General features: G+C 40.3%; 1 protein-coding gene and 1 long non-coding RNA gene across 2 annotated transcripts in view; both read right to left on the bottom strand.

Moving 5' to 3' along the window:
* Positions 1–1445: 1445 nt before the first annotated feature.
* On the bottom strand, positions 1446–2909 carry LOC134006921 (uncharacterized). The gene is made up of 5 exons (XR_009927983.1): positions 2793–2909; positions 2622–2700; positions 2249–2535; positions 1731–1766; positions 1446–1596 (listed from the first exon to the last, which is right to left on the bottom strand). It is a non-coding gene; the product is annotated as an uncharacterized LOC134006921 (long non-coding RNA).
* Positions 2910–4674: 1765 nt separating this feature from the next.
* LOC134040647 (uncharacterized) overlaps positions 4675–12826 on the bottom strand; it is a 59706-nt gene continuing 51554 nt past the window's right edge. The window contains exons 9-15 of the mRNA XM_062486659.1: positions 12139–12195; positions 11113–11217; positions 8311–8391; positions 8162–8227; positions 7992–8057; positions 4970–5117; positions 4675–4797 (exon numbers count right to left, since the gene is read on the bottom strand). Coding sequence (XP_062342643.1) covers positions 5032–5117; positions 7992–8057; positions 8162–8227; positions 8311–8391; positions 11113–11217; positions 12139–12195 — 461 coding nt within the window. The 3' untranslated portion in view covers positions 4675–4797; positions 4970–5031. The remainder of the gene's footprint in view (positions 4798–4969; positions 5118–7991; positions 8058–8161; positions 8228–8310; positions 8392–11112; positions 11218–12138; positions 12196–12826) is intronic.

The following is a 12826-nucleotide window of genomic DNA, read 5'->3' as shown; positions in this document are numbered from 1 at the left end:
TTTCAGCTATGATCTTGGGCAAAATATTCAACGTTTCAGCCCTGGATGCCATGTTACATAATATCTGTCGGGTGCATGCGAGGACAGTGGTCTAATCCCCCTGTGACGTTCATTGTTAGTACCATATGCTGCATATGGTTGGGACCGATGGTAATCGACAGTATCAAAAGACACTTCATTGATTCTAGACTTAGAGGGGATTTGTGAGAGGGGGTATGTGTAGCTACACTGTACTCCTTTAAAAAGTCATGGGTGTCCCGGGTGAGGCAAACCACAGGATCATGATGTCGTCTCTAGGCTACTGGTGCAGGAAGAGTGAAATTGCGCCTACCTGTGACATGGTTTGGTACTACGCCACTCAACATAACCTGCATCGACTTGACCTAAAATCACAGTTGGTCACTTCCGGTCTGGAATTAATGACAGGATCAAGGCTCTCAAGTCTCAAGCGTTCACCGTGAGACAAAAAATAAATACAAAAATTCACCGTGAGACACGCATTTAAACCAGTTCACATTTGTATTTCTCACGCGGAGAAGAGATAACTTGAAACACCAGCAACCCCTCCCCCCCATACACACACACACCTTTTGACAAAGCTTGAAAGCCCTACAGGAATCATTCTATGAGACTTGGTCTCATCTGTCTTCTTTATCTGGGTAAGTAAACGTACATGTAAGAGAATGTATAGATCATGTAAGCCTTGTCAAGGGAAAATCTATGTTGAGGAAACAAACCTGTACAGAATTATATGTTTTCGTAATTTGATTTCACGTTGGTGCTTTGACTGCATATGCATTGGTGCATTGGTCAGATCATGGATAGACTGAAATTATTAGATAAGGTTGAAATGTGGATGGGCATTTCAAGCGGAAGTATTCGACAATCAAAAAGGAAAGAAATTGTAATTTGAAGAATTTGTAACTACCTGAATTTCTTTTGCACAGCTAAGAGGTATTGAAAGGACCTGCAGTCCTCAACTGACACTAGACAGATCACCAGCACTGGTATTGTAAGATACTAACATCGGCCTTAAATGTTTGTATTCTCAATTTAAAACACTCACCATCATAACCATATTAACACTGCCATTTCTCTCTGAGGTTCACCATGGCTTTGATTAGTTTTTAGTTTTGGTATCATTACACTAATGTATTTAAGTGTATGAAGTGAATACACACACACTGATCCCAAGCATGGAGTTCTTTATTGAAGGTTTCTAAAAGAAAAAAACCTAGACTCCTGAGACTCCTCCTCTTGCTCATCACCATCAGACAGGTCTAGGGGTGGGGAGAGGAGGAAGTAGAGGAGACACTAGCAGTTAGGGGAGATACTTCAACAAAATCGACATCAACATTGTTAACTCCTGTTTTAGAAAGACATTTCCACTATACTCCATTCTTCTGTGTGAGTCAGATGCGTACGTCTCCAGTGAACCCACCTGTTCTCCTGCCACGGAGCCTCAGAGCTGGCAGTCTCCTGGTTCGGTTGTGGAGCTCCTGGACCCGCTCTGCCTGACTCTGATTGGAGGATGTGTCATGGCCAAGACCATGCCCCAGGTCTTTCCGAGTATGTTTTCCATGCCCCGGGATCCCTCTGGGAACACACAAATACGCTGGTTCAGCTGAGTAATTTGACCTTAGTTTAACAAAGAAGTATTAGACAGGCACTATACATGTGATGTATGAAAAAACTAGAATGGCAAAATGAAAGATTTTACGATAACTCACCAAATAATGTTTTGGTTTTTGGGATGGCAAAATAATCTGAAAATGTAAAGAATAATGACCTTAATAACATGGCAAACCACATGCTGTCTGCGTACAAGACACAGTGAGTGACTGGGAAACAAGCTCTAACAGGGCTAATATTCAACAAGCTTAACAGGGTGTGTTTATACAATGACGTGTCTAATGAATAAGAGCTGAGTTAAGACTGAGGGGGTTGACCAGTGAGTATGTATCTTGTACATTTGTATTTTTTGTAATATTTGTATTTTTATATTGTAATTTACGGCACCTTATATTTTATTTTATTGTATATTGAATTTAATTCTAATCCCACTTAGTACTGCTAGTTTATATACCCTTAGTATAGATAGTCCACATATTTAAATTTTAGGTCCCTATATGTTTATTGTATGCACCTTCCTGCCAAAGCAAATTCCTTGTCTGTGCAAACTTTCATGGCGAATAAATCCCATTCTGATTCTGATTCTGAGTAGCACCCTCCACTGTGGGGAGCTCACCGTAGCCGTGCCTGATGTCACTGTCTGCGACGCAGTCTGGCCACGTCCACCTGGCGGCGCTCTTTCCGCCTGTCAAGAAAACCGGTACTGTGGGGGGGACACACAGACCCCACCGTAGCCATCTTTTGTCCTTACAGTCCTGGAGGGTGTTACCTGTCACTCATAAGAGAGTCCAGCTTCTCCCACTCTGATCATCTGTCCCTTCACGCGTCTCTGTTGGCTGAGCAGCTTTCTGCAGATTTCAGACAACTCATGGAGGATTTCCCTCTTGTACTCTGGTAGACAGGCTGACACACACACACACATACTAGTTACTACTAATCCACAATGTTTTGCTTCTAGCAATATGAAACACGTTGTGTGTGTGTGTTACCTGCAGGTCTCAGCTCCTTCCTAACAGCTGGGGAAGGTTAGGGTTAGGACTGGGACTGGAGCCCTTTAGGAGAACACTTCTAAAAGGAGGGGAGAGAGACATCCGTTTGTACCCTTTTTCAGACCATGCTCTCAATAGGACGTTTGTGGTTCATGCAAGCAGGTAACTTACAGACGGGGGGAGTGGTGGGGCGTCTACTATCCATGGTGGGGGGTCTGGGGATGAACTGGGGGGCCCTGTGTCCCTTCTGGAGGGTGGGGATGGGGGGTGAGAGCTCCCTGCACACCTGCAGATGGACAGCATGATGGGGATCATTCGAATATTTCTGTTTGTTCATATCTTTCAAGTTTCAAGTTTTTATTGTCAGGTGCACAGACCAACACAAGGTCAGACTGGGCACTGAAATTCATGGGACAAGACAACGCAAGGAAACCTGGCATAACATAACATATAAGTACTTAGAACATATATTACATCTATGATAAGCTAAAATAAAAAAATATTAAACCTCCTAAATATTCAAAATAGTATGCAATATACGATACACTATACTAGACCTCTAATACACATAATGACCTATAGTAACCTTATAGACCTATATTTGGTCAGTGACATTTCACAACAATCAAATGACACTGAATCTCACTGCCCTAAAGGACCTACCAAGAATGAACACATACTCTACTCTCTCATAACAAATGACTTGTCACTGGTGTTTAAAAAGAAAGTACGTGCGCTTTTGACTTCAGCATTTACAACTTCCCAAGTTTTGAGTGCACACAACATGAAAATGCAACACAAGGTTTTGTCGCGCTCTCACCTCTTCGATGCGGGCCTGTTTCTCTTTCTCATAACGCGTCCTCAGAAAAGCAATCTCCTTCTCCTCTGTCTCTATCTTCTTCTTCTCCTCCTCTATGCTTTGCTCCCCTACAAGGAAGATCCGCTCCTTGTTCTTGTCCTTTTGCTGTTGCAAGAAGAAGACCAAACTTAATTCCACTAATAACAGCCGAGTCACAGGAACGTGTTACACTGAACTGAAATCTACCTTTAACCCTTGTGTTATCTTCGGGTCATTCTGACCCATCAGTCATTGTGACCCACCGTAGTATTGCGACAAATTTACCTCATACAAAAACAAAGTGAAGCATTTTCTTTTAACTGTCGGGCTGTCTCAGACCCCCCACATTGGAATGGTTAAAAGAAAATTATTTTTATTTGTTTTTGTATTGGGTAAAATTGGGTAAACACAACAATGGTTCGTTATGAACCTTTGGGTCATGTGACCCGAAGGCAGCACGAGGGTTAAATCAAGTGTTTATTTTTCACACCGCAAGAATCAAATTCAGAGATTGTTCAGAATGGAATAGATGCAACTGTTATTCAAGAGTGGGCGGTCAAAATAACATACGTTGTATACTGTATAGTAGAACACAATGCATAAATCCCTCTTAGCCAATCAGTGCCCAGCTGACCTCCATCTCCTTCAGTTTCCCGATCTCCTCCTCGTGAAACTCCCCCTGGTTCTGAGCCCTCTGCTCCATCAGCCTCCGCTCCTCCTTCACCTCCTCCAGGCGTAGCCTCTCCCTCTCCTCTGCCTCCTTAAGGCGCTTCTCCTCAATCTGGGCAGGGCCCGAGGGGGGAACAGTTTGTTATACAACATAGTGTACCTGCCTGTGTGTTTGTGTACAGTACACAACATCTTTAAATGCAATGGCTTCAAGCTAAAAAAAAAAACCTACAGCCACCAGAGGCCAGATTCTTGAAATAAAAAAATAGCACATCCCAAAACAGCACACTGTACCTGTTGTTTAAGGAAGGACTTATCCTGTTCCGTGAGTTGCTGAGGCGTCTGCTGGAAAGGAAAGACATTGCCTCTGGCATACAGGGAGGTCGGGACGGGGGTACAACCTGCAAAGATGAAATATTTTACAACCGCATGCGTTATGGGAAAATGTGTCCAAACTTTTGACTGGTACTGTACGTGTGTATTGCATTCATATAATTTTGTGATGTCTGCAATGGGCCAACTGGTGCAGCGACTGGCTACCTGAGACTGTGTTGATGGGAGGCAGTCTGTCCTCTCTCAGGATGCGCATGGTGGGTGTGGATCGCTTCTGAGAGGTCTCGGGATTCAGCCAAGCTTCCTCATTCTGCCTGTGCATCTGCTTTAGGTCAGCTAGTCAGACAAAATATCAGACTTTTTTTATTTACAAGAACCAAAAGTGAAAAACAGCAGGCCAGTAACCTTTTACCCTTGATGTTAAAATGTTTTAAAATATGGCCATCTGCATTTTGAATATATAAAAATCTAATCACATTTGTATTGTATTGAACATGCTACAACGTACTAATGAGGTCCCCTCGGGTGTCTCTGAGGGCTGCGCCGCACCCTCCCCAGCCCCAGGGGTTATCATTTTGGATTTCGGCCTCCAGCTTGGCCTCGGCCCGGTCCCTCTCCTCCTTCTCCAGCCTCCGGCGCTCCTGCTTCTCCTGGATCTGGAGGGATTCAATGTGAGATTATAAAGGGACATGATGAGGAATACTGACTCCTGTGGAACCACATGTACTATGGCCGTATGCAGGATTTGAAAAATACAGAGGTCCAAAAAACGAAGTTTGCTATCTTTGCGTTGTATGATCTTTGCGGCACCAAAGAGTTAATGTCAGGCAATTATTTTATGACATTTAATAGACAACACAAAAAAATACAGAGGTCCGGACCTCAGTGTCCTTAATGGTGGATACGGCCATGGCAGCAGAGGTTTAAAGATAGACAGGTTTAAAGATATAATTCAGATTGTAACATCCAGGACCTGGATGTTACAATGTTGAATTTGATAGGCTCAATTTTTAGCAACCTGAATTTTATTTTACATTGAAATATATTCATAGGAGAATTCGGTCTTGTTTAAATTTCAATATTAAGTAGGCTATTCAATGCCTTTTAAAATTTAAAACATGATGTCACTGATTTGCTTCCATAGTAGAGCACTTATACGCTACAAAATCTTCAATGTGTGCCAAAATGATATCCCCTGACAAGCCATGCTGATCAATTTGATCTACTAAGGCCAGCATGCGATCTCTGACACTACTTATGTCTTTCATCATCTCTCGAATCTAGGTGTCCCTGTCTGCCTTCGATCTTGTGCAGTTGCTTTGGTCTGAAGATATCCACGCCCCTCTCACTTGCATGTTGGATTGGAAATAAATACAGCACAGAAATAAATGTGGTGTAAATGTGGTGTTCGGAAATATATGTACCTATTTATTTATTTAATTTTGACTAACGGGGCATTCCATACAATCCAGCCATGGTAAGAATGAATCGCCACTGTCAAATAGGAAGTTTGTTATGGCATTTCTATGTCTGTGACATGATGCACTAACAACATGTGATGAACATTCCTCTGAACAGGGGAAAACCCTTACTACTTGGCACAACTTCCATGCGTCCCTGAGACCAGCTTTGACTAGATCGGCCACCAACTGCTGAAATATTGTTCAAACTGCTGTACTTACTATATGCACCATTTGTACTTTGCTTTTGATAAAAGTGTCAGCACTAAATATGTCTTAAGGAATAAAATGTAATATAATATAATCTTGTTCAGGTTTTCTTTGATCAAATTTCAAAAAATATTTCCTAACATAAATCCAATGTCACCTTGTAATTCTTGATTTTCAGTTTAAGTGTTTTAAAGTAAATGTCAAACTGAAAGAAATTTCTACCTACCATTTGTAATTCAGTGATACAGTAGTATGTGAGAACTGGTCAGAAGTTTGAACACTGTACTTTTGCAAGGGACTGTATATCATAAAACCAAAACATTAGTGAATTGTTTTCATTTAAAATGTAGTAGTGCAAGGACAACCGCAGTCTTTAAATATGTTTTTCAGAATAATCTCACACAAACATCACTTTGAATAAGAATTTGAATGTGGGCAGGATAACCAGGAATTATATAAAGGAAAGGAAAAATCATAATAAACACATAGGGCCTACATATACAAAAGAGAGTGCTTTCTCAAATGACTTGGTACTTAATAAAAAAACAAATAACGAAATTCTTTTTTGTCTTTAAGTTTCAACGATGAACTCAAAACCTGATTCTCCCAATGGTTAAAACTGGGCTTAGCCTTAAAACATCTTAAGTATAAAAAACTTTCCAAATGACAACTAAATTTTAAGAATCAAGTATAATTCCTTATTTTCAAAGAAAAAATGTAACTTTATTATTTTCAATGTCAGCTTTAGAAGTTCGAATTCACTGGACTGTAGCCATCTCCGCACATCCCTCCAAATAGGTTGCACCTATTCACAATGAAAGAAAATATGATAAAAAAATTCTATATCTGTTTTACAAAATTCATGTGTTATTCACATCAAGATTGAATCTAGATCTTAACATTTTGTTTGACGGATAAATCTAAGATTTTCTTTGAATGTTACTACTTTAACCTCAGAATTGGAAATAATTTGAATTTTTACATGTATTTTCTGAATATCTTGCACACTTACTTACACTTACTTACACTTACTTACACTTTCTTACAGGGTTCGGGTAACAAGATTGTAGAATAATATTTCTAATATCCCTGCTGGCACATTTATTGTTACAAATTTCGGTTCATTCATAAAATGTTATGTCTGATTACGCTGCAAACTTCAAAAGGTTTTCCCACAATTGTGATCATAAGTATTTATTCACGAAGGGACACTGCTCTGATTGAATTGATTTTACATGCCAAAGATCCAGCTGTCAATGTGAATAAATTGGTTTTCTTTTGATTAACTTGCATGGATAATTGCTACATAAAGAAAACGGAAAGACTGTGGACTATGTAGTAAAGAATCTCATACTGAACACGTTTCCTCAGCCCTCGAATCTACTCTGACTGCATTATGTTACTTTCACCAGTTCAGAAGCCACGGAAGACACAAAAGTGTAAACTAGCTTGAGTCAGTGCAAGATTAGGAAATTTTTTATGTGTTGTACAGATCTAATCAAAACCAATTTCAACACAAAAAAGTGTAAAATAATTGTTTTGTACGAAACAATATATGGTATAATGCAGTCTCCAATGTACATCAGCATTATCTAAATGTTATAATGATCTGGTCAAAGCACTATAAATATTTGTATGAGAAAATTACGATTATGTATGTAATTAATACACCAAATGGATCATCAAACACTGTAGATGATAGAGAACAGAAGAGAAGATCTAGTCAAAGCTGGTCTCAGGAACATCCGTATTCTGGGCCAAGAAGTTAGGGTTTTCCCCTGTTCAGAGGAAAGTTTACATCACATTAAAACAAAAACGTCAGAACAAATGTTCTCCTTGATGATGGAAATTGAATCTTACCATTGTTGAGATTTGTTGTAATGTTAGGGTCCTGGATAGTGTGATATATGGGGTTCATACTAATAACTGGAATTACAAGAAAAAAAGGAAAAAACTCATTTATTTTGTATACAGAAAAGAGTGAAGAAAGCTAGTTTATCTATAAAAAATACAAATTTAAAATAAACTACCTTCTTTCTGTGTGCCTTGTGCACTAGCCAGATTGTAGACAAAATGTTCTTTAGATCTTGAAGAACCTGGTGAAAGGGAAAAACATTATCTAAAAGAGTAAAGACAGAGCCTATAAAGAATTCAGTAAAGAAAGAAAGACAAAACTCACACTCACAAGATTCATCCTTTGGTTGTTGAGTCACATCTGATATTTCTTCATAGACGGCTTGTGGTCTGTCTCTGTCACCCTCTAGTTACACATTGAGAGAACATGAGAGACCATGAACACCAGCTCCAGCTATCACAGGGAGATTTGTACAGACATTATATTACTTTATTGAGTCAACACTTTTGTCCACAGGGATTTACAAATTGTGCATTGTATTTGCAGGGGGGTGTAAGGCTTAAACAGACTACTCAGCATTGCAAGACAGATTTCCGGACTTCTTTGGACTGAACGGGATTGACATCCCAATAGCATGTGTACAAAGCACGTTATATCATGAATAACTCATTACCAGTGTTTTGGATGTGGAGATTTATGTAGTCTGGGAGACACCCCTGTCCCCTCCTTTTACATGTTAGACTGGAGATGCTGGATGGAGTTTTTGCTTGATGGTTCTCACACCACATCGTGTGACTTACTGTTGCATGGGTAGTCATATGCTGATGAGTAAGGGTCAAGATGTGGTCTGATTGGTTGGTCTTACAGAAAAGAATTGGGCATAAAAGGAAATGTGGAGCATTGTTCTGGACATTCTTCTTTTCCTGCGTATTTGGTTCATATTAATACACGGCCCAATTAACGCTTCTTTCATTGATTAAGAGGCATTGTTTTGGTTGTTTGGCCAATATAAGACCCCTACAGTTATTTGAGGCATCGGTAATATATGATACGAGCAATTCCGTTTTCAGACTCTTGTTTGTGTTCCACCTGGTTCCATTGGTAAAGCATTACTAGTTTCAGATTTTTGATCCAAGTGATCATCAACTAAACATGATCTAAACTGAGCAAGAAAGACAAGAAAGGTCTTAAAGATGCAAAAAATAAACTATTATTGAAGATCACTATACATCTAATTGGCGAACGTCTCGGTCCTCAAAGCAGCACCACCACCTTGTGCCAGAACTTAGGCACTGCACAGCAAACAAAACCAGTGAAGAGACCAGCAATGCAGGCTCACATCCTTCTGAGTGTTCAGTGACAGTAGAATTGGAGAGCCAATTCCAAAATGGCGTCCTACGAAGATCCTTCGAGCTCCTGATCCAGCACAAATTGCTGCAAAAGTTATGTTGATGCCACATGCTTACTGTGTTGCCTCTGTGTTTACTCTTTGAGGCAGTAATAAGAATCAGATGTGGTCAGTTTATCAGTTGCTGCCAGTTCCTGTAGCATATGCATTGCATACATAATGGTTTAAGTTGATCCATCGTTATATTTTGGTTTGTGTGAATGAGTAAGTATAGACCTTTTTTGTTTTTGTACAGGGAATGGGAAATGTTTTCCCCCTGGAGGCTGTACTCACATTGGATCCTGATCCGTAAATGTATACAGGTGGAACTTGTGTTTTATACATTTCTGCTGTTAAATTTTTGTTTTATTTTGTATTTTGTTTTATCCTGTATCAAGTGGGAGGTTGGGTCAGTTCTTTCCTCTATTGAGGTTTGACTGTTTCACTAAATCGCATTTATATCCACTTTAATCTGATTCAGGCTTTCAAAGAAACCATTCCGATCAGACCACTCAAAACCTATACCATTTTCATTGTTGACAAAGTGCTGAGTATCAATTGTGTTCTGCAAAACGACAAGGACTAAAAGAGCAGGAATAAGCTAACCAAGGGCACATCTGCATGCTAAGAGAAAATGGTTCCTCTGATCCTCTGAGCACACAAACATGATCACTGGTTGAATCTCACTGCTGACATGTCGTTAATCAAGTTCCTCTTTCCTGTGGGTGCAGTCTATCACAATTCAAGATGAACACTGCAGCTTCTGCCTTTGCTTTGTGTCCAGAAGGAGGATGCGTAGGCTGGGAGACATGCCTGCCCTCACCTCTTACATGCTAGACTGGAGTTGCTGGGTGAAGTCTTGATGGTTCTCACACCTCATAATGTGACTTATTTTTGCATTGGTTGCAGGGCTGAACTGGGAAAAAGGCATTTTTGCTCAGACCGGCCCACCACAATCGGTCGGACACCACCCACCAGTACACCAAAAGAGTGATTGGGCCAGCCCAGTGTCAGTATGGAAAATGAACCAATGGGCCACTGTCCCTGCTTTATGGGCCGGTCGCTGGCCAGTTAATAAAAAAAATGATATAAAGATTTATATATATATATTAAATATAATATCATATCGGCCCCAAGTGCGTCAGCCCACTGAGCATTTGCCGTTATGCCAGATCACCAGTCCAGGCCTGATTGGTTGTCATATCTGGATGAGTAAGGGTCATGATGTATGCAATTCCAGCATACTTGGTTAATGTTAAAACACTGTCCAGTTTCTAACCCAAATACAGTCCTACACCTGTATTTATACAGACTCTCATAGTGCGATCTGCTGATTTTAGAATCAAGTCCTCTTCAGTTCAGTAATCTCACTCAGGATGATGTAGTAACTACATCTGATCCTGGATCAGTCCATGTCCTGTTGAGAATGTATCGTTCCAGCTCACATACGTTTCCTCTGGCCCTGTCCATCTTTCTTAATAGTTCAAATCCACATCTCCTCATTTTTGTCAGTACAAAGTGCACAGCTTGCACAAGCACCTGCCAAAGTACTGATTCAGTGCAACATCATGTTCTGTTCTGTGCCATCATTCAAACAGACTTAAAGTCTCAGAGAAAAATACATTACATTTTCCACCACAGGAGATTGTTATTCTCCATCAAACAAATGAAAATACAATACTGTACTATCTTATGTAATGCACAGACGCCAGACGCATGTTTAGCTTGTTGTTGTTTACCTGCTTTCTGAGCCCAGCGTCTTCTAATGAGGAACCCCACCAGCAACAGAACCAGAACCAGAACCAGTCCTCCAGTGGTTACACCCACAGGCAGTTGCCAATGACCTGAGACAGGATATGACATCAGAGAAAGACAGGAAGTAGAAATGAAGTGACTCTGAAGAGTTCCTCACTTTATTGAGACATATAATTAGCTGAGTGGAAAAATACTGTATGTAGAGTTAACATTTTCATGTACACAGATCACTCCATAATGACCTCAGAGATGGAGATGAGCAGACATGACAAATAGTACATATCCTGTTCATCAAATAGTTGAAGGATGAATGTGGAGACTTACTCTTGTTCTTCTCACTCTTTTTATTTTCATTCTCATCCTTCTTTGTGTCCTCACTCTCTTCACCCACTGACACTATCCTAGTTGTCACTGTCAATCAAGTCAAAACTCTTATTTCCATAAACAAGGAGGGCCTGCCCCATGTGAGTGCTTTTGCCCTTTCGACAATGTACATTGTCACTTAAGAAATCTAAGGTAATAAGTGGGAAATTCTACAAAACGTGTTTACTACTCCATGTAACAAAGAATCAACAAGTTTACAGTATGTGACATCTGGATAAACTGACCTGTGTTCTTAACTCTTGTGGTTGGGTTCTTAGTGGTAGTTTGAACTATCCTTTCTATTGAGGTAATCTAGAACAGGGTCTAGAACATGTTACGTGCGACACTAAAGAGGACCACTCCTTAGTGAGAGACTTTATAATGAGCTGAATGGAAGAATACTGTATGTAGAGTTGACATTTTCATGCACACAGATCACTCCATAATGACCTCAGAGATGGAGATGAGCAGACATGACAAATTGTAGATATCCTATTCATCAAATAGTTAGGGAATTGTGAGTGATTTGCCCCTTCTCTAACGTACATAGTCACTTCTCTATGGTAATAAGTGGGCAATTCTATTTCCTACTCCATGAAACAAAGAATCAACAAGTTTACGTGACATTAACATCTGGAGAAACTGACCTGTGTTCTTAACTCTTGTGGTTGGGTTCTTAGTGGTGTGAGGGGTCATGGTGATATCTGAAAGGAGGTATCATACAGCACCTTTATACATAGTCAGGACCAGCCCTGACAGTATTGGAGCCCGAAGCAAGATTTTAGATTATACCCTCCCCCCTCCAATATGTACATAACTCAAAACTGTAAAACACAATTTCTGCAAGAAATTAAACATTGTAACATCTTGGAGGGTTGTGCGTAATATCCTGCATGCGATCATTACATTGGTCATGTTTCCTGTCATGAAAGCAGACCATCCTTTGTATTGCAGCTGTCAAGAACACCTGAGACACTTCCCATGAGAGAGGAACTAAACAGAACCACACCTTAGTGAGACTTTTAGCCTCTAGTGTAACATGGACATCTCAGTGACGCTATTCTCAGTTAGCTGAACTGAGATAAGATATCAAATAGATCACATTAAAATAGAACCTTGACAGATAGAGAGAGGGAGGGGGCCTGTGAGGGTGGTTGAAGCTACTGTATGTTCTTAGTGGTGTGAGGGGTCATGGTGATATCTGAAAGGAGGTATCAACAGCACCTTTATACATAGTCAGGACCAGCCCTGACAGTATTGGAGGTCGAGGCAACATTTTAGATTATACCCCCCCCCCCTCCATTTTGTACACATAACCCTGAACTGTAAAACATT

This window comes from Osmerus eperlanus, chromosome 20 (assembly GCF_963692335.1).
Source record: "Osmerus eperlanus chromosome 20, fOsmEpe2.1, whole genome shotgun sequence".
NCBI classification, from domain to species: Eukaryota; Metazoa; Chordata; class Actinopteri; order Osmeriformes; family Osmeridae; genus Osmerus; species Osmerus eperlanus.
This window is presented reverse-complemented; position numbering and strand designations above follow the sequence as displayed.